Source organism: Heterodontus francisci, chromosome 2 (assembly GCF_036365525.1).
Source record: "Heterodontus francisci isolate sHetFra1 chromosome 2, sHetFra1.hap1, whole genome shotgun sequence".
Taxonomy (NCBI): Eukaryota; Metazoa; Chordata; class Chondrichthyes; order Heterodontiformes; family Heterodontidae; genus Heterodontus; species Heterodontus francisci.
In genome coordinates this window covers 102,674,847-102,700,996 of record NC_090372.1, presented here as the reverse complement: position 1 = coordinate 102,700,996, position 26,150 = coordinate 102,674,847, and the positions used below count along the sequence as shown (strand labels likewise).

The following is a 26,150-nucleotide window of genomic DNA, read 5'->3' as shown; positions in this document are numbered from 1 at the left end:
GATATCAGCTTTAATCCAGACTGGATCTATTTGCCTGACCCTCCAACTCGAGTTCCCAACTCTGGTTGGATCTATTTCTGGAGGTTTGATCACATGACATCCAATCATGTGACAATTTGGTCATGTGACCACCTCCAGAACTACCCTGTTGAAAGGTTTAATTAAATTCCCTTAAACAAGATGCAGAGGCGATCAGCGTATATTTACAAATGGAGCCAGCCGGACCAGGATGGTTAAAAGTTTGGTCGTTGTTCTGTGTTGAGTTAGCTCTTCTGAACAGAATGCATTAGGGATGCTACGAGGAACCTCAGCACCCTGGGTTATTCCTGATGACCAGCTATCGCTTTAAAAACTGAGGCCTAAGATAACAAAGTTTGATTAACCTGTGGCAGGGATAATACTGCTCATCTCTTCCAGCCAGTGCAAGCCTGAACCGGGAGGTCCAAGGCTGGCCGAAATTGGGCCCTGAGCTTTATTTAAACAATGTGTCACACCTCTACAGACAGCTCACTGATTTCAGACAAACAATTTTGTATCACTTGTCTTGCTAACAGTGCCTCTCAGTTCATTTCCAAGAAGGGTTGGGTATGGACGAGAGCACAAGAAAGGCCAGTCATTGTTGCTGAGCTGGAAGGAGCTAAACTTAGTTTTGCTGACATTGCTTGCGAGGCCAAATCCACAAGGGAAGGCAGTCCAGTTTCTCAAAGGAGTCCTAAAGCAGGCCTTAGGCCCCCTCATTAGCATATGCAAGTAGTCCACTGCCAGCTTTAGACAGCCACCTGGACGTCCATAAATTTTCCGAGGTCAACATGGCATTCAATATTTTTCCAGCGTCCTTGGGGTGTAGGACATAGATCTGCAAAATTGATCATTTTCTGGGCATAATGATGATCAGTTCTTGTCCGTTTATGTTTTCCCTCATCTCTCTAAATCTATCAGCATTAGAGGGCCCTGACCCCTCTACAAAATGCTTTGGGACAATGATGGTATTATTATGTGGTATGAATGCAAGTTGTTCCTGCTGTTGTGCAGCAGGAAGTGTACCAGCCTACCCAGAGCAATGCTTACAATTTCCCTTCCTTCCCTTTCTATGCCTGGCTTGTTCCCCACAAAGACACTGCCTGCAGAGTAGTGTAGAGACTCGTTTAAACCTTTCCACTCTTAAAGAAACAAGGCTTTAGGCACAGATTACATGAATGTTGCTACTCGTGGAAGTTCTTCAGGGGTTCCGATTGCATAGTTTAAGTCACCAACTCTTAAGGTTCATGTTTTTCTCTCTTAGCTGGAAGCTTTAAATTGAGCAAAACATCCACAGCAACATACAATCTTAGAATCAAAAAATGGTTACAGCACAGAAGGAACTCATTCGGCCCATTATGTCCATGCTCTCTGCAAGGGCAATTGAGCTCCTCCCACTCCCTCGGCCTTTCCCCATAGCCCTGCAATTATTTTCTCTTCAGATAATTATCTAATTCCCTTTTGAAAGCCATGATTGAATCTGTCTCCAGCACACTCTCAGGCAGTGTATTCCAGATCCTAACCACTCGCTGCATAAAAAGGTTTTTCCTCATGTCACCTTTGGTCCCTTTGCCAATCACCTTAAATTGGTGTCCTCTGGCTCTCAACCCTTCCACCATGGGAACAATTTCACTCTATCTACTCTATTCAGACCCCTCATGATTTTGAACACTTCGATCAAATCTTCTCTCAACTTTCTTTTCCCTAAGAACAATCCAAGCTTCCCCAATCTATCCATGTAACTGAAGTCCCTCATCCCTGGAACCATTCTCGTAAATCTTTTCTGCCCCCTCTCTAATACCTTCACATCCTTCCTAAGGTGCAGCGCCCAGAACTGGACACAGTACTCCAGTTGACGCTGAATCATTGTTTTATAAAGGTTCATCATAACTTCCTTGCTTTTGTACTCTGTGCCCCAATTTATAAAGCCGACACAACAATGCAATTCTAGCTGATTGTATTGATTCCAAACAATTCAAAAACCTACAAGATTTCATCAGAGCGGCTTTTTATTAGAATTGTAATATTTACCATTCTACCAATAAAATTACAGGGAGCATACGTCCCAAGCGACAGATGTGATATAAATCGCTCCACCTTTCTCAGCAAAGTAAAGATGAAGTACTGCAATCTTTTTTTAATTCAGTGAATGCATTTAATATTACAGTGTTAAAGTCTAAAACTGCTGAAGACTACCTCGCGAGATAACTGCCAGAAATATAGAAACACCAAATTCTGTCAAAGGTCGTGATCCCAGTCAATTAACTGTTGGAAGAGGGTGCACACACAGCAGAGAGGCAACTTTTGCCAATTGAGGGAATTTTGAGTAGAATCACAGAAAGTTTACAGCACAGAAAGAGGCCATTTGGCCCATCACATCTGCACCAGCCGAAAAAAAAGAGCTACCCAGCCTAATGCCACTTTCCAGCATTTGGTCCGTAGCCCTGCAGGGTACGGCACTTCAGGTGCACATCCAGGCACCTTTTAAATGAGGTGAGATTTTCTGCCTCTACCACCCTTTCAGACAGTGAGTTCCAGACCCCCACCACCCTCTGGGTGAAAGAGGTTTTCCTCACCTCCCCTCTAATCCTTCTACCAATTACATTAAATCTATGCCCCTTAGTCACTGACCTCTCTGCTCAGGTAAATAGGCCCTTCCCATCCACTCTATCCAGGCCCCTCACGATTTTGTACATCTCAATCAATCTCCCCTCAACCTCCTCTGTTCCAAGAAGAACAACCCAGCCTATCCAATCTTTCCTTATAGCTGCATTTTTCCAGTCCTGGCAACATCCTCATAAATCTCCTCTCTAGCGCAATTACATCCTTTCTGTAATGAGGTGACCAGAACTGCACACAGTACTCAAGTTGTGGCCGAAGTGATGATTTATACAGTTTCAGCATAAGCTCACTGCTCTTATAGTAGCTATTGGTAAATTTAGGATTTACCTACCAATTGCAGTTCACAGGGCAGCTCTGCAGGTGCAAACCATCAATACTAAGTACTTTTCTCTGGGGCTACTAGCAGCAGTGCCTGGGAGATCAATCCTCAGTTCCAAGAGATTCCAGGCTAATCCAGGAGAATTGGAAACCCTACTTCCTACACACACACAAAAATCTGAGAAAGCAATAGACAGAAACCAGTTTACATCTGTAATGAACAAGCAATGCTCTCAATCAGAGCTGTGTATTTGCTTTCGCCTACAGGTGCTACTTGGCAGAAGCAGGAACCAAGGTTTCCATTTTAAAAATGCCAGCATCTTACTACAAGTCAAATTAAAGAATACAATGTAGTGATCTTGAAAAAAGGTGAATTACTGCTTGTGTCACAGTTATTCACCGCCAGTGTGATATAAAAGGATTCTTCAATGTAAACATTTGAAAAATATACCTCATACTCACATTGATGTAAATGAAGTTATAGTACAGGCCTGAGGAGATGGCCTGAACACAGTGGCTCTCTTTACTCAGTGACCACTTCAGCACATCCACCTGTTGGCAGAGAAAGATAGAGATCATTAAACAGCAGACATTAAAAATGTCGAAGTAAAGCATGTACAGACAACTCATGATATTCATTATGCATAAAATAGCAATTAAGAACTAAATTGAAAGACAGTACATTTAATACAAAATAGATGTAGTTCACTGTGGAAAAGTTCTGCAACAATCTTAAGACAAACTTTATGAAAATACTGCTTTGCATATTTTGGAAACAGTTACATGTATTTTTGCCATTAAAAAAATTTTTTTCTTCAAAAATTAATCACAAATGCCTGACCTGCTGATCAAAATCTCAATCATTGTGGGGAGGCTGAGAGACTAACCTCACACTCCCATAAAGTGCTGTTAATTAGTGTATTGAATGGAGCGTCTCTCGGCTCCTGTGAAACATTCAGCCATGAAAGATTATTCTGTTATTTAAATCATAATGTAATGCATAATCGCAAATTACTCATTCATAAAGTTCATCTTCTACATTCTGGTCACTGTATATTATAAAGTAGGTCAGAGGTAGCTGTTGTTGAGGAAGTTATTGTTTAAGTTGTAAAACAGTAAGTACTTCTGAATACATTACCAGCAGTAAGACAGAGGACGGGATTTTGGAGGCGAGCACATAGGCGGGAGAGGCAAACAAAATAGCAGGAGGTGCCATTCCTGACGTCACCTGGCCCCCTGTCATTTTGTCTGAGGTGGGGAAGGCCGAGGATGACTATTCTGTCCCAGGCCAATTGAGGCCCTTAAGTGGCCAATTAATGGTCACTTAAGGGCTTCTTCCTGCCTCCACCTCAATTTTATTGAAGCCTGGCAGCCTCCTAGCGGGGTCGAGGGGCTCCCTCCATTGGGGGCAATCCAGGGCCCCTTGAAGGCCGCCCCAGCGGCGATGACCACTTTCCGCCCCCGGGAAGACCAATGGCCACCCTCACTAACACCCTCCCCCACACCTCGTCACCAGGGCCTGCTTTAATGGCCCCAGCGACCCCTCCACTCACCTCTCCCGGGGTCTCCACGTCCTCGGTACTGCGGGGTCTCCTGCAGTACTGGCTGTGGTCACCACTCCCAGTGGCGCTGCCGGTACTGCAGAGCTGCCGGCCTTCCAATTGGCCAGCAACTCTGGAGGCAGGAGCCCGTCTCTTAAAGGGACGACATCCCCAGCGGCAGGCAGTTAATTGGCTGCCTGCCGTGTAATTGCACTGGACGTCCGACAGAGGACCGAGTCAGGGTCTCCCCCCACCTTCCAGCCCGCCACCAGGATCCCTGTCACTGGAATAAAATCCAGCCTATAGTAACGTTTAGGCGGTGATGCTTCACTTACGTGAATCAAAATGTCACTCTGATCCTTCAGTGTGTAACTTTTTTAAATATACCTTATTCATAAAGGTTGTAAAAGAAAAATGGCATAACAGTTCAAATTTGACATTACATAAAGTGAAATGCAATTCAATTTCTTTCAATACAGTACATGAAGTGCCTAACTACTCTTACAATTACAGGTCAGATTTACAATGTATATTTACATTTCATGTCAAACATTCTCTGGTGTATACAGCCGAAGGGGTTTTTCATGGGTTTCAGCCCCTCTGTCTACTATGGCGGAAGGGCCTTAGACTGTGGCCTTTCCCCATTGAGCCTTTGTGGCAGCTGCCCTTAGATTTAGTGTCACCCTCAGCATATAGTCCTGGACCTTGGAATGTGCCAGTCTGCAACACTTGGCCGTGGACAGCTCTTTGCACTGGAAGACCAACAGGTTTCAGGCAGACCAAAGAGCATCTTTCACCGAGTTAATGGTCCTCCAGCAGCTGTTGATGCTTATCTCTATGTGAACCCCTGGGAACAGCTAGTAGAGCACAGAGTCCTCTGTTATGGAGCTGCTTGGGAACTTCAAGGAAGTTACGATAACCCTGTACAAAACACTGGTTCGGCCTCAAATGAGTATAGTGTCCAGTTCTAGGCACCACACTTCAGGAAACATGCAAAAGCATGAGAGAGGGTGCAGAAAAGATTAACGAGAATGGTTCCAGGGATGAGGAACTTCAGTTACATGGACAGATTGGAAAAGCTGGGTCTGTTGTCCTTGGAGAAGAGAAGATTAAAAGGAGATTTGATAGAGGTGTTGAAAATCATGAGGGCGCCGCACAAAGTATATAGGGGAGAAACTGGTGGAAGGATAGAAAACCAGAGGACACCAATTTAAGGTGATTGGGGGAAAAAAACGGCAACATGAGGAAAAACATTTTTACACAGTGAGTGGTTAGGATCTGGAATGCTCTGCGTGAGAGTGTGGTGGAGGCAGATTCAATGGAGGCTTTAAAAAGAGAACGGGATAATTATATGAAGAGAAAAAATTACCAAGGCTACGGTGAAAAGGCAGGGGAGTGAGACTAGGTGAGTTGCTCTTGCAGAGAGTCGGCAAGGATATCAATGGCTGAATGGCCTCCTTCTGCGCTTTTTCCATTCTAAGACAGAATATCACATTCTTACATGACGGATCTGCTCTCCAAAATTGGGCTTGGCGAGGGAATCTGTAATTGGATCCAACTGCTCTATACAAACATCAGTAGCATAGTTTCAATCAATGGGTGAGAATCAGAAAGCTTTTCAACCAAATCTGGAGTTAGGCAAGGCTGTCCTTTTTCCTTTGTCTTGTTCACATGTTGCATTGAACCTTTTGCAGAGTCCATCAGGAAGGATTTGGGCATAAGATTAGTGATGATCCAAAGCAACGGAAGTGCTCAGGTCAACGCCTACCTGTACATGGGCAATGTCGCCATCTTTGGCTCAGATCTGCCTTTGGTTCGCAGACCGATGGGCATCTGCAACCAGTTCGAACTGGCCTCAGAAGCCAAAGTGAATTGCGGCAAGAGTGAGGCCATGTTCTTTGGGAACTGGGCCAACCGATCCTTTATCCCCTTCACCATCAGGTCAGACATTCTGAAGGTGTTGGGAATATGGTTTGAAGGAGCCAGGGCATACACCAAAACCTGGGGGATGCCTATAGCTAAGGTGAAACAGAAAGTGGACTTGTGGGAATGACACTCGCTCTCCATTGCGGGTAAGAACCTGGTCATCAGATGCGAGGTACCCTCGGTGTTGCTGTATTATACTTTCCCGAAAGAGAGTGCAATGAAGGTTCGCCAGACTGATTCCTGGGATGGCAGGACTGTCCTATGAGGAGAGATTGAGGAGACTGGGCCTGTATTCTCTAGAGTTTAGAAAAATGAAAGGTGATCTCATTGAGGCATACAAAATTCTTACAGGGTTCAATATGGTTGATACAGGAAGGATGATTCCCCTGGCTGGGCGGTCTAGAACCAGGGGACACAGTCTCAGAATAAGGGGTAGGCCATTTAGGGCAGAGATGAGGAGGAATTTCCTCACTCAGAGGGTGGTGAATCTGTGGAATTCTCTACCACAGAGGGCTGTGGAGGCTCAGACTTTGAGTATGTTCAAGACAGAGATTGATATATTTCTAGATGTTAAGGATATCAAGGGATATGGGGATAGTGGCATTGAGGTAGAAGATCAGCCATGCTCTAGTTGAATGGTGCAGCAGACACGAGGGGCCGAATGGCCTACTCCTGCTCCTATTTCCTATGTTCCTATACCCTACTCCTGTGCAGCGGCAAACACCCGAGCCATCTTCCACTTTATTTGGAGATCAAAAATGGACTGTGACCACAGGGACAGGATGTACAAATCTCTAGAGAAAGGGCGGGGAAAGTACCCAACGTTGCCCTCATCCTGATGGCCATCTTTGTGTGCAGCTGCATCAAGCTGTGTGTAGCCCCTCGGTACGCAAACACCAAGTGTCACTAAGTGCTCAGGTTCAATCTGTACCTGGTGTTCCGAAAAACAGGTCTGGCCACATTGCTACTGCATGCTCCATTCAAAAGTAGCACCACTTTTCCCATTAATTCTGATTAATTTTTTTTACGGTGGCTAGCAAAAGTAGGTGTGATAGGGCCGGTAGGTGGTCCACGAGGTCCTTTGTTCCACCTAAGTGGTCCACAGATGAAAACGTTTAAGAACCATTGTCTTAAAGGACGAGAGGTAGAGAAGTGAATTCATTTAGGGAATGAATTCCAGATTTTAGGGCCTAGACAAGGCAGGCCACAAGAGATGGAGCAACGAAGACCACTTGGAAAAGATGATATCAAACTCTTGATGTTGGATATCGTGTACTTCTGACGTGTTATGAAGTTTGAAAGTAACTCAAACTGCTAAGTGTATATTACTGATACTATTATTAAAAGTAACAGCTGATTCCTCGCCTTCCAAATTCATCTGGTCATCGGCCAGTGAGCAGAGTTCCATAAATTCATTTGAGTTTGCAGATGGAGCTCTGGTTTCTCCCACACAACAGCAATGCAAATGACAGTATAACTAGCTGCCCCCGCACATTGTTTTAAAAATTTAACCTGATATCACACTGTTTGGTGCAGTGTAATTGGAGCACTGAAAGTGTTGATCCTTTCATTTAACTTGCCTAATTAACCAAAGATAAACAGTTCTCTTTGTTTACTGAAGAAGGAGCTTTAAAATGGCTTGGGGGGATGAACTAATTGCTTCTGAGTGATGACATATTAGCAATCTGTTTCAAGGAGTCTGATCACTCAACACAATCTCATTTGCACATACCATTCAAACAACAAACAGGATAACCAAATAAAGTTGCTTCCAATTGCATGTGTGTAAACCATGTCCCTATTTGAAAGCAGATTATCTAAAACACGTCGATGAATAAGTTAGTTTGCAGTCATTAGAAGGATTTCAAAACAGCATTAAATATGGACTTAAAGTAGATTTATAGTTGTCATTTTCCATTCAGTTTTATAAATCAAAGCTTAGCCAGCCAATGATCTTTGTATCCTCAGAATAAGTTAGGTTACTATTGAAAATAAAGCCTCCAGAACCATAGAGTTGCTGAGTTAATGCTCTTAGCCATGGAGTGGGAACAGGGAACGCACATTTCACAGCGTGCAATTGAAAGCTAGGTCACAGAATTCGACAGCAGAGAAACAGGCTATTTGGCACAATACAACAAATGCAAGAGTTAATGCTTCACATGAGCCTCTTCCCACCTTATTTCATCTCATTCTTTCAGTATGCCCTTCTATTCCTTTCTCCCTCATTTACTCAGAAGTCCTCGAGGCGGCCAACATCCCCAGCTTGTACACACTACTGAGTCAGCGGCGCTTGAGACGGCTTGGCCATGTGAGCCGCATGGAAGATGGCAGGATCCCCAAAGACACATTGTACAGCGAGCTCGCCAATGGTTTCAGACCCACCGGCCGTCCACATCTCCGCTTTAAAGACGTCTGAAAACGCGACATGAAATCCTGTGACATTGATCACAAGTCGTGGGAGTCAGTTGCCAGCGTTCGCCAGAGCTGGCGGGCAGCCATAAAGACAGGACTAAAATGTGGCGAGTCGAAGAGACTTAGTAGTTGGCAGGAAAAAAGACAGAGGCGCAAGGAGAGAGCCAACTGTGCAACAGCCCCGACAAACAAATTTCTCTGCAGCACCTGTGGAAGAGCCTGTCACTCTAGAATTGGCCTTTATAGCCACTCCAGGTGCTGCTTCACAAACCACTGACCACCTCCAGGCGCTTACCCATTGTCTCTTGAGATAAGGAGGCCCAAAAGAAAGAAGAAAAGAAGAACTCATCTAGCTTCCACTGAAATGCACCTATGCTATTCGCTTCAGCCATTCCATGTGGTAGTAAGTTCCACATTCTCAATACTCTCAGTAACGAAATTTCTCTGAAATTCCTTGTTGGATTTATTAATGACTATCTAACATTTATAGCTTCGAGTTTTTGACTCTCCATAAGTGGAAGCATATACATCTACCCAATGTAGAATGGTGGCAGACAATTAAACAACCAACAGGAGGAAGTGGCTCCACAAATATTCCCATCCTCAATGATGGGACAGCACAGCACATCAGTGCAAAAGATAAGGCTGAAGCATTTGCATCTTAAGCCAGAAGTGCCAAGTGGTTGATCCATCTCGGCCTCTTACTGAGGTTCCCCAGACATCACAGATGCCAGTCTTCAGCCAATTCGATTCACTCCACATGATATCAAGAAACAACTGAAGGCACTGGATACTGCAAAGGCTACGGTCCCTGACAACATTCCAGCAATAGTACTGATGACCTGTGCCCCTTGCCAAACTGTTCCAGTTTAGCTACAACACTGGCATCTACGCAGCAATGTGGAAAATTGCCCAGGTATGTCCTGTACACAAAAAGCAGGACAAATCTAACCCGGCCAATTACCGCCCCATCAGTCTACTCTCAGTCATTAGTAAAGTAATGGCAGGTGCCATGGACATTGCTATCAGGCGGCATTTGCTTAACAATCACCTGATCAGAGTTGCTCAGTTAAGGTTCTGCCAGGGCCACTCAGCTCCTGACCTCATTACAGGCTTGGTTCAAACATGGACAAGAGCTGAACTCAAGCTGTGAGGTGAGAGTGACTGCCCTTGACATCAAGGCAGCATTTGACCGAGTATGGCGTCAAGGAGCCCTAGCAAAACTGAAGTCAATGGGAATCAGGGGGAAAAGTCTCCGCTGGTTGGAATCATACCTAGCGCAAAGGAAGATGGTTGTGGTTTTTGGAAGTCAATCATCTCAGCTCCAGGACATTACATCAGGGGTTCCTCAGAGTAGTGTCCTCGGCCCAACCATCTTCAGCTGCTTCATCAATGACCTTCCTTCAATCATAAGGTCAGAAGTGGGGATGTTCGCTGATGATTGCACAATGTTCAGCACCATTCGCGACTCCTCAGATACTGTAGCAGTCCGTGTAGAAATGCAGCAAGACCTGGACAATATCCAGGCTTGGGCTGATAAGTGGTAAGTAACATTTGTGCCAGACAAGTTCCAGGCAATGACCATCTCCAACAAGAGAGAATCTAACCATCTCCCCATGACATTCAATGGCATTACCATCGCTGAAACCCCCACTATCAACATCCTGGGGGTTACCATTGACTGAACTGGAGTAGCCATATAGATACCGTGGCTTCTGGAACAGAGGCCCGACCAGTCCCCATCCACCACTACCCTCCTCCGCCTGGCTGAACTTGTTCTCACATTGAACAACTTCTCCTTCAACTCCACGCACTTCCTTCAAGTAAAAGGTGTCGCTATGGGTACCCGCATGGGTCCTAGTTATGCCTGTCTTTTTGTGGGATATGTTGAGCATTCTTTGTTCCAGTCCTACTCAGGCCCCCTCCCCCAACTCTTTTTCCGGTACATTGATGACTGTATCGGTGCCGTTTCCTGCTCCCGCCCCGAACTGGAAAACTTTATCAACGTTGCTTCCAATTTCCACCCTTCTCTCACCTTTACATGGTCCATCTCTGACTTCCCTTCCCTTCCTCGACTTCTCTGTCTCCATCTCTGGGGATAGGTTGTCCACTAATATCCATTATAAGCCCACCGACTCCCACAGCTACCTCGACTACACTTCTTCACACCCTACCTCCTGCAAGGACTCCATTCCATTCTCCCAATTTCTCCGTCTCCGACGCATCTGCTCTGATGATGCTACCTTCCATGACGGTGCTTCTGATATGACCTCCTTTTTCCTCAACCGAGGATTTCCCCCCATTGTGGTTGACAGGGCCCTCAACCGTGTCCGGCCCATTCCACGCACCTCTACCCTCACCCCTTCCCCTCCCTCCCAGAACCGTGACAGGGTTCCCCTTGTCCTCACTTTTCACCCCATCAGCCTCCATATCCAAAGGATCATCCTCCGCCATTTCCGCCACCTCCAGCGTGATGCCACTACCAGTCGCATCTTCCCCTCCCTTCCCCTGTCAGCATTCCGAAGGGATCGTTCCCTCCGCGACACCCTGGTCCACTCCTCCATTACCCCCACCACCTCGTCCCCGTCCCATGGCACCTTCCCCTGCAATCGCAGGACGTGTAATACCTGCCCATTTACCTCCTCTCTCCTCACTATCCCAGGCCCCAAACACTCCTTTCAGGTGAAGCAGCGATTTACTTGTACTTCTTTCAATGAAGTATACTGTATTCGCTGCTCACAGTGTGGTCTCCTCGACATTGGGGAGACCAAGCGCAGACTGGGTGACCGCTTTGCGGAACATCTCCGCTCAGTCCGCAAGCAGGACCCTGAGCTTCCGGTTGCTTGCCATTTCAACACTCCCCCCTGCTCTCATGCTCACATCTCTGTCCTGGGATTGCTGCAGTGTTCCAGTGAACATCAACGCAAGCTCGAAGCACAGCATCTCATCTACCGATTAGGCACACTATAGCCTGCCGGACTGAACATTGAGTTCAATAATTTCAGAGCATGACAGCCCCCCATTTTACTTTCATTTTTAGTTATTTTTCTTCCTTTTTTTTCACATTCTTTATTACATTTTTTACAATCTTTTTTTTTGCATTTATTTCATTTCATCTTAGTTTGTTCAGTTTGCTTACCCACTGTTTTTTTTCAGGTTTGCACTTGCTGCTGTTCAATATTCAGTGTATTAACACCTAATCTGTACTAATGCTTTGTCTTTCAACACACCATTAACATATTGTTTGCCTTTGCTCCGTGACCTTTTGGTCAGCTATGTGGCCTGGTCCAATCTCGACCTCCTTTGTTATCTCTTGCCCCACCCCCACCTCACCTACTTATAACCTGTGACTTTTCTAATATTTGTCAGTTCCGAAGAAGGGTCACTGACCCGAAACGTTAACTCTGCTTCTCTTTTCACAGATGCTGCCAGACCTGCTGAGTGGTTCCAGCATTTCTTGTTTTTATTTCAGATTTCCAGCATCCGCAGTATTTTGCTTTTATTTTAGATACCGTGGCTACAAGAGCAGGTCGGAGGCTGGGAATCCTGCGGCAAGTAACTCACCTCCTGACTCCCCAAAGGCTGTCCACCATCTACAAGGCAAAAGTCAGGAGTGTGATGGAATACTCTCCATTTGCCTGGATGGGTGCAGCTCCAACAACACTCAAGAAGCTCGACACCATCCAGGACAAAACAGCCTGCTTGATTGGCACTCTATCTACGAACAACCACTCCCTCCACCACCGACGCACAGTGGCAGCAGTGTGTACCATCTTAAAGATGCACTGCAGAAACTCACCAAGGTTACTCAGGCAGCACCTTCCAAACCCGCGATCTCTACCACCGAGAAGGACAAGGGCAGCAGATGCGTGGGTATACCACCACCTGCAAGTTCCCCTCTAAGACACACACCATCCTGACTTGGAACTATATCGCCTTTCCTTCACTGTTGCTGGGTCAAAATCTTGGAACTCCCTTCCTAACAGCACTGTAGGTGTATCTACCCAACATGGGCGGCAGCAGTTCAAGAACGCAGCTCACCACCACCTTTTCAAGGGCAATTAGGGATAGGCAATAAATGTTGGCCTAGCCAGTGACACCCACATCCCATGGAATGAATAAAAAACAAATCAAACGCCTTCATCACGTTAAAGATTTCTATCAGGTGACCTCTCAGACTTGGCTGTTCCAGAGAACAGAGTCCCAGCCTGTAGAGTCTTTCTGTAGTTTCAGTTCTGGTATAATTCTTGCAAATTGTTTTGCACTTCCTCCAGTGCTTCTATATCCTTTTTGTGATATGGAGTTGAGGAACTGTGCACAGTATTCCAAGTGGGGTCCAACCAAGATTCTATATAAGTTTAACATAACTTCCATGGTTTTGAACTCTATTCCCCTGAAAATGAATCCAGTGCTTCATTTGCACTTTTTATGCCTTTGTTAACTTGAGTTGTTACTTGGAATGATTTGTAAATCTATACCCCTAGATCCTTTTGCGCCTATACCCCACTTAGACTGTGGCCTCCTTATTCCTATGAACAAAATGCACTACCTCACATTTACTTGTTTTGAAGTTAATTTTTCATTTACACACCAATTCTGCAAGTTTATTGATGTCGTCTTGTATTTTGTTGCAGTCTTCCTCAGTATTAACTATGCACCCCAATTTGGTGTCATCTGCAAATTTTGATACTGTACTTATGATTTCTGAGTCCAAATCATTTACATAAATGATGAACAACAGTGGTCCTAGCGCTGATCTCTGTGGAACATCACTTCCCACCTTCTGCCAGTCTAAGTAATTACCTTTAACCCCTACTTTGTTTTCTGTTTTGTAGCCAGTTTGCTATTCATTCTACTACTTGACTCCTGAGCACAGTCATGAGTTTACTATGCATTATCTTATCAAAGGCCTTTTGAAAGTCCGTGTATATTACATCCACTTCATTACCTTGGTCTACTCTTTGTTACTTCTTTAAAGAATTCAATAAGATTGGTCAAGTACGACCTTCCCTTCTGAAACCCATGGTTTTTTTTTTATTCATTCATGGGATGTGGGCGTCACTGGCCAGGCCAGCATTTATTGCCCATCCCTAATTGCCCTTGAGAAGGTCGTGGTGAGCTGCCTTCTTGAACCGCTGCAGTCCATTTGGGGTAGGTATACCCACAGTGCTGCTAGGAAGGGAGTTCCAGGATTTTGTTGCAGCGACAGTGAAGGAACGGCAATATAGTTCCAAATCAGGATGGTGTGTGACTTGGAGGGGAACTTGCAGGTGGTGATGTTCCCATGTATTTGCTGCCCTTGTCCTTCTTGTTGGTAGAGGTCGCGGGTTTGGAAGGTGCTGTCTAAGGAGCCTTGGTGCATTGTGACCTCTTTATTACATTTCAGTTTTTTAGATGTTTTTCTGTTACATCTTTGGGCGGCACAGTGGCGCAGTGGTTAGCACTGCAGCCTCACAGCTCCAGGGACCCGGGTTCGATTCTGGGTACTGCCTGTGCGGAGTTTGCAAGTTCTCCCTGTGTCTGCGTGGGTTTCCTTCGGGTGCTCCGGTTTCCTCCCACATGCCAAAGACTTGCAGGTTGGTAGGTTAATTGGCCATTATAAATTGCCCCTAGTCCAGGTAGGTGGTAGGGAAATATATAGGGACCGGTGGGGATGATATTGGAATATGGGATTCGTGTAGGATTAGTATAAATGGGTGGTTGATGGTCGGCACAGACTCGGTGGGCCGAAGGGCCTGTTTCAGTGCTGTATCTCTAAACTAAACTAAACTAAAGATTCCAACACCTTTCCTTCCACAGGCGTTAAGCTAAATGCTCTATATAAACTATTTTCCTGTTTGAATATAGGAATAACAGTAGCTGTCTGCCAGATCTCTTTTCTGTTGCATTTTTGTTTACATTCTAGTGTCTGCTATCTCTTCCTTGGCTTCTAGACAATACAATCCATCTGGACCTGGATTTTATCCTAAGTTTGTCTATTTTATGAATTATCTCCCTCCTATCTATCCTAAATGTTTCAATATCCTTTTTGATATCTTCTTCTAACATCATGCCCACTTTCTTAGTCACCCGAGTAAAAACTGAAGCAAAGTAATTATTCAATATTTCTGCCACTTCATGGTCATTACCTGTGAATTTATCTTGTGCATTCTTTAGTGGCCCTATCCCTGTCATAATTTTCCTTTTGTTGCTTATGTGTATATAGAATATTTTACTATTTCATTTTTGGTTCAATTGATAGAGATCTGTTGATTCAAATCTAATTAAAACCACTGTCCCTCTTGGAAGAGATCCCAGTTCAATGATAGTGTAAAACTGTGGTGTGACACAGATCTTACAGGTGTGTCATAGCATCTTAAAATACTTATCTCTATCTGCATTTTTTATAGGTTTGTATCATTATCACTTCAGTAAGTTCCTGAATGGCATCCTGTGAGCTCCATCTGGATAACCAAACCGTCAGTCGCATCTTAGATATGAGCATTGAGCTATTTGAGGACAATTTCATTAAGACTTACTTGACATCCCACTTTAAAGAGATTTGTGGTTGAAAGCTGAAGTTTCACTGCAGAGATAAACTTGGAGACCCAAATAAAACCTTTTTAAAGACAATGCAAAAGGACATAGGAGGAATGCTTTAAAACTGTGTATACTGTTCTGTGGGGGGAAAATAGTGTTAAGTCACAAAAGTTCAATGGACTTTTGAAATGAAATATGAGGTTATTTCCTTGCATGAGAATAATATGGAGCTATTCATATAAGAAAAAGATCAAAGGGCATAAATAAATGCACACACAGGGAATGCATATTATAATCGTATGAATGATATTCCTTAGAGTTTTGCGTGTTATGAATTCCGTGGATGTGAAATTCACCTAAAATGACAGCCTATCAGCAGCCAGTTTCAAATTCTGATCAATTTTTCATTGAGAAAGTAAAATCAGGGGAGTATAAAAAGGGTGGCCAGTGCACTATTGTCTATGTTGCACCCCCACCCCAATGTGCCTGTTGCAGGCAGTCAAATAAAACCATCAATGTAAATAAAATACCAAAGCTTTGAAAACCTGCTCTGAACCATCTGAAACACAACTCTGAGAAACAGTGCTGCAGGTGTGAAGCCATCAAAAGCAGGACTCCTGCTAGGATTAATTCAAGTAAGGTATAGTTCAGGAATTTCATTAGAAGCAGGGAGTCAAATAATTATCCCCACCCACTTACACAGAGAATGGTCAAAATCCACAAAATCCTTGTACATTATAGCGTTAATGGCAAAGTGTTGAATATTACTTTGTTAGTTAATGGCACATGAGGTAACTCATTTTTTCACTGCTGTCAATCCAGAGCAAGGTATTTGACTCTGATTGGAGTATGGTTGACATCCTTCCATCTACGAAAGTTGATGGACACGCAGAAAACAATTCATTTAAGTGGGGTGTCTTCTCTTGGCGCACCTTTGTTGATGGCTGTGAAGGCCAATTATTGAGAGGCAGGTTCTGCCACAAGTGCTGAATGTGAAGCTGCCAAGTGACACTGTGCGTTGTTGTTTTTAACGTTGGCGCCTGCTTCCAAGCTCTGTAGCAACTGATCATCGTGGTAGTGCACACCAGTCCACAGGATGTATTGCCATTTCCCTCTTTCGCCAGCTGGTGACTCCCAAGTGCGATAGTCGACATTTAGGGCCTTCATGACATGCTTGCAAGCATCCTTGAAGAGGAGCTTTCGGCACCCCACTGGTCATCTGGCCCTGTCTACCTCACCATACCGAAGGTCCTTGGGTATGCGACCGTCTTCCATCCTGCGGGCGTGTCCAATACACCGAAGCCGCCTCTGTTTGATTAGTGCCAACACACTTGGGAGTTCTGCCTTTGAGAGGACTGCCACATTTATGATTTTGTCCTGCCAGAATATACCAAAATGTGCTGCAGACAGCCAAGATGGAAATTATTGAGCTTCTTTTCCTGGTGGCTGTAAGTCGCCCATGTTTCACAGCCATTTTTTTGTTTTTCTGATCTGTGAGTTGTGGAAAAAATCTGGAAAAATCTAGATCTTCTTTGAAACTTAGCTTCAAATTTCTGGACTTATCTCAACATCGAAAAGATGCTTTTGATCTGGACAATACTGGTTATAACGTAAGTCCCAACTTTGTCTCTGAAGGGCTGCTCTGTTGTGATAGTTAAAGTAACTTCGATCAGTTTACGGCCCTTCCCCAACCACTGCTGTGATTGAGAGACTTCAATCTACTGCTGAGCCTATGACTGGCCACTGATTATACTGTTTTTTCTGCTTCAGCCTATTCCTGGCCAAAAAATCACTTGCCTGTGCTGAGTTCACTCCTAAGCGGCCTACAGTCATCTCAGACTGACCATCTGAGGGTGGCACAGTGGCGCAGTGGTTAGCACCACAGCCTCACAGCTCCAGCGACCCGGGTTCAATTCTGGGTACTGCCTGTGTGGAGTTTGCAAGTTCTCCCTGTGACCGCGTGGGTTTTCATCGAGTGCTCTGGTTTCCTCCTACAGCCAAAGACTTGCAGGTTGATAGGTAAATTGGCCATTATAAATTGTCCCTAGTATAGGTAGGTGGTAGGGGAATTGAGGGAAGGTGGGGATGTAAGAGGGTAATGGAATTAATGTAGGATTAGTATAAATGGGTGGTTGATGGTCGCACAGACTTGGTGGGCCGAAGGGCCTGTTTCAGTGCTGTATCTCTAAATAAATAAATAAAAATAAATAGCTGCAAGGTTCAGAGGTTGGAGGTGGCAACCTGGAGGCGGGAAGCAGCAACCTCTACCTGCTCCCTTCACACTCCTGGAGGGCAAGATCACCTACTTTTGTGCCGATGTTGGGCCAAACCAGTTGATGTCTTCAACTTGAACAACAACATCAAGAGCTAATGGCTAAGGGAGCAAACCCGACAAAATATGGAGTGGAGTCCCATTAGGCAGTTGGTGTTTCCCTCAAGATTGGAGTATAGTCTTGCATTAAATCCAGTAGATTGTTGTTTTTAAACAGTTGATGTTTAATATTCGCTTGTGTGTAACAGGCCCGTCTTGTCTTTGGATTGTTTCCATAATGGAAAATTCTATGTTTACGTGGACAGGTCACTCGCCTGATTCACAATCCCCTGGCAGGCGGCCCATGGGCTGCATTTAGGCACCCAGTTTTCGACCTGTCCAGTTTAGGTGGCTCCATGAAGAGTTATTTTCCCACCAGCTATGCTGTCAGGGTTACAGTAGCACACAAGCCTTCCCACCATGCCAATGTGTGATCATTGAAGATGGAATTAAAGGCCGGCTACCTGACCCGAACCTGAAGAGACCCGACGACATGTGTCGGGTTCGGGTTGGGCCGGGTCAGACATGCTCCATCACAGGTATGTGGCTCCAATGTTAATTTAACTTTTGAACTAGAAAGGTGCTTTTGTTACAGTTATTTTAAGCTTGTGCAGATCAGCAACAAAGTGAAAAATGAAAGGTAAGTTAACTGATGGTCAGGTCGGGTCGGGTCAGGTCGAGCGTGGGAAAAATTGGAAGGATTTGGGCCGGGTCAGGCTCGGGTCAATGTGGTTCTTTTGAGCTCGGGTCGGGGTTTTTTTTTGCAGACCCGAGCAGGCTTTTAGATGGAATAATATTTTGAGGAGGCCCTATAAGGTGAATTATGGGTGTGTATTTTTTTTCTTCTTGTCTAAAGAGGTACAACTGCACAGGTGTTCGGCTACTTCCAGTTCCTCGCCATTCTTCAGGAACTGAGAAAGTGAAAGTTGCCAGCCTATTCCACTTACGGAGCCATCACAGTTGTCTCCATCCTATCACCAGCCAATATGTTCACACACATGCTGATACTGTAAATAAGTGCTGGACCCCTAACTGGTCAATATATTGTGTGATAGTAATACAAAAAGTACAATTCGAACAAAATGAAGATTAAAATTTATATCCAAAATGCAAGTTGAAACACGAACAACTCTAAGTCATTATGTAAAAACCCTTACTAGACTTCATGAGGCCTCCTCAAAACTATGCTCAGTATTTTTGCCTTCAAGTGTTTTGTCCTATTAAAACTGAATAATACATTATTACTCCATATAAAAAATTACCAAAGCAAATGCAAACTATGTGCTTACAGCATGATAAATAATGGATGCTCAGGGGTAAATTTGTCAGACATGCCTGCAGTCCCAGTCAGATTTGAAGACAAGTATATGCATGAGTGATGCAGTCACTCAGGCACACACCATCCCTAGAACCAATTAGAGAAGCTCCTTATATGCCTGTAATTCACTTCCTGACCATCCATTGTTTTTTCTAATGTTTTGTGCAATGCTACTTTGATCTATGTATAAGTGAACAGGATTTGAGTCAAGATTGTGAAGCACCTTTCCATGATGCGAAAAGGGTATAGAAATGCAGCCCAAACCAGTCAATAGTAATGTCAAACTGTCAAAGCTTATCAGCAAAGACTCTGAGGGATTTTACATTTTGCTTCCAGTTACATTCTTTTTCCAGACGTTGACAGTTTTGACTACAGATTTCAAGATGATTTAATGGACTAAATGCATGTGTGTATTGGGGTTTCTGTAGTTATTTGGAATTTAAAAATAATGTAAAAGCCTGGAGAAAGCCTTCAATTCCTCCCTCCCAAAGCTGTCAAATTGGCTTTAATCTCAAACACACCCTTTTACTGGGTACACTGACTGGCATTCAATCTGCCTCCCCGCCAAAGTCTTCAGCCAATTCTTCTATTCCTATCTCTCAGAATATTTTTAAGTTGAAAAACATATGCAAAGGATATCAGTGTCTATAAGAAATACTATTACTGGCAGATATTCTATGATGTTGCTCACTTTCCCTCACGTCCCATTCACCTAATCTCTCCTTCAATAGGAAGATACCAATGATTAAGCCGAATGCCTTTTGCAGGGTTCACTAAATTGCACAGGGTGTTTATGCCAGCTCTGAACTCAATTTATAGTGAATGCGGGCAGGCTCTTTTACTGAAACCGGATCAATTAATTAGATGCAACTACCTTAATGATAGAATTAACTGATATTTTCAGAAAGCCACTGCTTCTGTCTTAAATTCACTTTATGGAAGCTGGGGCCCACTGTGCCAACTTTCTGAACATATGTAGCATTGCAAGATCTTGATGCTGGCAAGCCATTGTTAAAACTACTGCACCTGGAATATCCATGTAGTTTCATCCAATCTCATGCTGAAACTTTGACGGAGGGCTAGGAGAGTTTCTGTGAGGATTCCCTGATTTCCCACCGTAAGCCCAGTGTAAAGAGCTGTTTCTGCAGAAACTCTACTCTCTAATTCCCGAAGGCTCATTCTCATGGGGGTAGATCTTGACTTTTGATCAGAAATGTTTTTAAATACATGCAGCTGTAGCAGTGGTAAAGAAAAGAGCTGGATGATCTGGAGTTCCTTCAGAGCAACGGTTGATGCCACAATGTTATGGAGTCATACAGCACTGAAACAGGCCGTCAGCCCACCGAGTCTGTGCCGACCAACAACCACCCATTTATACTAATCCTACATTAATCCCATATTCACTGCCACATCCCCACCATTCTCCTACCACTTACCTACACTAGGGGCAATTTACAATGGCCAATTTACCTAGCAACCTGCAAGTCTTTGGGAGGAAACCAGAGGACCTGGCGGAAAAGCACACGGTCACAGGGGGAACTTGCAAACTCCACACAGGCAGCACCCAGAACCGAACGCAGGTCGCTGGAGCTGTGAGGCTGTGGTGCTAACCACTGCGCCACCCCTGATGTTCACCAGTCTTTTTACAGGCCAACCGTCCTGTTGTGTGTTTTCTGTTTGGTTATGTTGAGTCGTGTATATTTTTAGGAGTATGATATACCAAATCAGATTGAGTTTAATATCTCAATTTTTGTTTGTTCCTGACTTCAATGAAAATATAAAAAAGGAGATAGATAAACTGAGCTGTCAACTCATTTTCCCCATTGCACAAACTCCTAATCTACCCCCATGATGTTTAATACAATAAATGTCGGACAGGATAGATATCAACAAAATAATCTCCATATTCAGATTCAATTCTGTAGATAAGTGCATTCCAAAATACAAATTCACAGAGAACTATGCCAAACTCAGATTCTGAGAGATTCTTACATCTGTTTTTGTAAATATTTTCTCCGACGAGGATGAAATGCAGTTTGCAAAACAAACAGAATTTATCCATGTACAATTGTAAATGAGGGTGCATGTGATTTGGTAGCAAGTGAATTTATTTCCTATTAAGTAGCTTCTGGATTAAGCACAAGTTAAATGAAGCTGCTGAAACTGATTCATCTAAATGAGTAATCTAAATTCTTGCGTACAAACTAAACTTCAACCTATTAGGAAGTTAGAGGGCTAAAACTGGATACCCCCGGATGCAGACACAAGGATCACGATGTGCAATTATCCCGCACCCATTTATTGCACTGCAGACAGCACGCCAACTTCCTGCTGCCTGGTGATTTGAATGATTTCAGCAACCAGCCAGTGCTAACAATGCTGTTGAGTGGCTGGACTTACCAGCAGGGGTTTGATATTATAACCGGCTAGCACCAGTTAAAGCTCACCTGAACCTCTAAAGGGGAGGTGCAATGTGGCTGGAACAGGTGCTGGAAGTCATGCAGGAAGTGAATCTGACCTGGAAGACTTTGAAGAGTGGCACAATAGGGGACAGCGCAGGTTCCAAGCTTTTTGGACACTGCACAGGATGTCTTGGTGGAGGTGGTGGATAGGAGGAGAGATATTCTGTATCCGGTGAGGGCCAGAAGACCCTCGAGACTCAAGCTCAGAAAGCAATGTGAGCAGAAAGCAGTGGGAGCAGAGTCATGGAGGTGAATGTCAGGAGTCAAGTCCTGAGGACCTGGATGCAATGCCACAAGAAGTTCAATGACCTCACATGAGTGGCCAAGGTCAGTAATGCATCTTTAAATGTCATATTGTACGAACTGCAACACTAGCCTCAGAAACTGCTCAATTCATCACATCCCCATCACTCACCTACCATCAATCTCTATCAATCACAACTCATACCTAACATTCATATGCTCCATACCACCCTCACACACAATGCCAGCTATTCGACCATGACAGTCACATCAGCTGAACAGACTGCATGACACTCACCAACACACTTCCCTCTCTCTTGCAAAACAAGGCAGAGCAGGAACGGAGGCAAGTGATAACCGGAGGGGAACAGGTGCACCCGCATGTCCTAACCCCATGGAGGAGATGGTGTGGCATTATTGGAATGCCCATTGTTGAGGTTGAGACCAGCGATGAGGCTGAAACCATCAAAGATGACGGTGTCCTCATAATTAATCCAATTTCTCATATCCCACCTCCCTTTCATCCCAAAATCTCTCTTGATTTACAAGTTGCAGGTGATGTAAGCATGCATCTCTTAATTTCTCCCCTCTCCACACCACAACTACATCCATTTGTCTTTCTCTTTTCAGATACCCAAGAAGTATAACCTGGCCAGGCACTGGAAGAACAGCAACAATACAGTAATGATGAAAGCACACGGTCACTAGTATTCACACTCACAGCCACTAGTTCAGACACCGACACAGTGTATAATTTAGAGGCTAGACTAGAGGTGGAATCTGCACATGGCTGTGCTGAATTTTATGGGCCCCCTCGGGACGGGAACCGAGGCGGGGGGGATCCATAAAATTGCATGGGAAGGTGGAGGGCAGAGTACCCGTTGCTTTCCTAATGCCTTGGAATTTGGCCCAGGGCAGGGAAGGCCAAAGCTGGCCATCCAACCCAGGGGCCATTTGAGGCTCTTAAGTTGCCAGTTAATGGCCGCTTAAGGGATTCAGCCTCCGTCACGTAGGGAGGTCACCCAGTAAAACTATGCAGCCTCCCTGTGAGCTTGAGAGAGGAAGGTTTTCTCCCGTGGGCAATTTATGGCCCACGGAGGGTCCCCGAGGGCAAAAGCCACCCCTTCACTAATAACAGCCACCCCCCCACCCTTAATGCCCACCCTCGTCGTGGCCTGCCAGACTGGTCCCAGCAACCCCACCAAACTTACCTGGGGTCCAGATATCCAGCGATGAGCTTGGTCCTGGGCTTCTAGTTGTAACAGCAGTGGCCACCACTCTTGGTGGTGCTGTTGATACTACTGAACTGTCAGCCCTCTGATTAGCTGGCAGCTCTTGGAGGCGGGATCACTGTCCGTAAAGGGACAGGCAGTTAATTCCCCAAGTGCCATTAAATAGAACCCTCGCTTTTTGGGTCCAGCGTCAGGTCTCCCACCGGGTCCATAAAATCCAGCCCAATGAGACACCAGGCATGCCTGGGCTGCAGCCATGTTAGGGAGCAAGAGTCGCACAGGTGCCAGCTCAGCTGATGGAGAGGTTGCATGCGAAATATACTGTAGAGGACATTGACAGGGCGGCCTACAAATGAAGACTGATGGGTATGCACAATGAAATGCTTGCCAAAGTGGGAAGCCTGCCAAAAAGTCTGTGTTCAATGTCAAGGAGCAAGGAGAAGTTCCAAATCAAATTGGCATAGGGCTTTTTGCAGAGCTTAAAACCTACCCATTCCATCGTGGAAGTGGAGGCCAACTCTATTCGCACACTTGTGGATCCATCCATGAGGCAGTCTCTGAGGCCTGATGTTATGCTTGCATTGCAACACAAGCAGCAGCCACCTGACGTCTGAGTGCTGCAGTGGAAGCTCGGACTGCCACTATTATGGCTGTGGATTACACTGTGCAAAGTAGCTTGCAGGGTGTCTCAGCAGTCCAGCAATCTGCTCTCCAATAGATTCCTAGGATTACTGAGGAGCTGGGAAGTGGCAGTTGCTCCATATAGCACAAACCTATTGTCCTCTCTTAGGAAGAGAGCATTTGTTCTCCCACCACTGCGACTCTGCCAGTGCCTTTGTTGTTGCCTGTCAGCTAACCAACGCAGACAGCACTGCCCATGCCAGATGGTGCAGTCCGCAACCGGCCTTCTGGGCCCTGAGCTGCACAAGACCATCCTCCAAGGCCACCTGCTGTCTCCTCTACTGAAACTCAGCAGCTTTCCACCAGTGATGCTGCAGGCACTGGCATGGCACCTGGTAGCAGTACTAAGGCAGTCAAAGGTACATGGAAGACAGACAATAAGGAATGCACAAGGATGATTCGCTGACTTTTGCACACAATATGACATGATTTTCTTTATAAATTTAGTTTGGAATATTTATTTCGTGTTTGCTTTTATTTTTGCTTTGTAGTAAAGCAGACACTGTAATGGTCAGTTACAAAGGGAAGGTATAGTGTGGAACTGTTGGTGAATGAGGAATTGGGATTATGATTACTGGCATTGCATTCAGATGAATTCTTCATGGACAGCCCAGGCAGAAAGGGACTCTCTGGGTTGCCTCCTCCATTCCTTTTCCTTCTTCTTATCCTGCTCCTCAGCTGATCAACGTATAGCTGATGGCAAGGGCTGTCTTTCATGATACTGAAGTTGGGCAGCATGCAGCAGATCTCCACGAATCTTGACACCCGCTGTGTCGAGTACTACAGTGTTCCTCCAGGCAGTGGCAGCATTGTTTCAGCTTGCCACTGATCTCCTCTATCAAATTTCATGTGGCAGCATGGCTTTCAGTGTATGCTTGCTGAATACGTCCACATGGGTTGCGCACCGGAGCCATTAGCCATGTCGTCAGCAGATAGCCCTTGTCACCCATTAGCCACCCTCTGCTTTGCAGAATGAAGGCATCATGACTGCTGACAGAATACCAGGCATTCACCTGCATGATTTGCTGCCTATTGTTGCACAGCAGCTGGATGTTGTGGAAATCGAATTCCTTTCAGTTCCAGTATATAGCAGAGACGATGTGCGCTGCTCGCAAAGTGACGTGCGTGCACTCAGTGGCACCCACCACCATGGGGAAACCTGCAATCCTAGCAAAGCCATGTTTTCTCTCTGCTTGCTGGGCTCTGGCAAGACAGAATGGAATGTTATCTCTCTTTAACTGACAGCATTAATGACCTCCCTTATGCAGCAGTGGATGGCAAACTGTGAAATATTGCAAATATCTCCAGCTCCAGACTGGAAGGAGCCAGACACATGAAAGTTCATGGCCATGGTCACCTTCAGAGCCACTGGCAATGTGGTCCTTGCCCTGCTTTGAGGTTGCAGTTGTGGCTGTGGCATATTTCAGTGAAAATCTGAAATCTTAAAACCTCAGATTAAATCTTAAAATTCAGATTAATCTTAATTAATTAAGAATATTAAATCTTAATAAGATTAAGCCTTATTAAAGTGTGGACATCTCAAGCATTCTTCCCCACTGAGGCGCAGGTGTCAAAATCGATTCCTGAATACCCAGAGTGGATATGGCCTCCTGCTGAGAACCCTTCTCCCCCTCCTCCTTCTCCCTGTTCCAGCAGTTTGTCCTGCTCTGTGTCACCTCTGCTTATTCTTGCTGTTATGCTGTAGTCTAAAATGCACGCATACTACTGCATCCATATCTGGGGGCAAGTGGTTTGTGCAGAAGCCTTGAAGTTAGGACAAAGTCCTACAGCATGTGCCACACCATTCCCTGTAACTGGAAACAACTATAGAAAGCACCAAACACTGTAGAATTGAAGCAACAATCAGAAGAAATCAACTGTTACGACCCGGTGTGAAAGGGGTCTAGGATTCCCTCTCAGCCTTCAGCTGATCTTACCATAACAGGGTTTAATTTTAAACACACCGTTTTTTTAGCTCCCCCTTAGTGAATCCTTGTTCACTAACTTCCAATTATATGGTAAAAAAACTAGCCAAACAGGTTTTCTTAGGTTTAAAGAAAAAGGTTGAACTTTATTTAAACTTAAACTCTAATTTGGTTAATGCCTACAGTTACATGACGCACCCATGCTAGCATGTATATGCGACACACACATGCAGATAGTGACAGAAATGAGCAGAAGAAAATAAAGTGGAAAAGTTTGAGACAATCTCTGAAGAGGGTTTTTGTTACTTCGAGCTCACTGTAGAGTCCTTGATTCTAGGCAGATCGTGCTCTTCTTTGGGGCCCAGTATTCTTCTTAAACCTTGTTCGCTGTAGGAGACCTTTCTCGCTTGGGGTTCATGTGTCTTCAGTGGATTTGGAGTTCCGTGAGAAAGAGATGGGAGCAGACAGGAGAGGGTATGGCGAGCCAGCCAGGAGCGGTCTTTTCAGTCCAGGAGAAAATAGACACTCCTGAGTTCAAACGGTTCGCATAATTCAGAAAAACCCAGGTCACCAAGCAGGTTAGTCATGTAACTAACTGGTCTGACCACATCCGTTTGTGGAT

General features: G+C 44.9%; 1 protein-coding gene across 3 annotated transcripts in view; it reads right to left on the bottom strand.

The window, feature by feature from the left end:
* crppa (CDP-L-ribitol pyrophosphorylase A) overlaps positions 1-26,150 on the bottom strand; it is a 481,556-nt gene that overhangs the window by 278,088 nt on the left and 177,318 nt on the right. For all 3 annotated transcript variants that reach the window (XM_068009407.1, XM_068009398.1, XM_068009416.1), the window contains exon 7: positions 3,421-3,510. In XM_068009407.1, the coding sequence (XP_067865508.1) occupies positions 3,421-3,510 (90 nt within the window). The remainder of the gene's footprint in view (positions 1-3,420; positions 3,511-26,150) is intronic.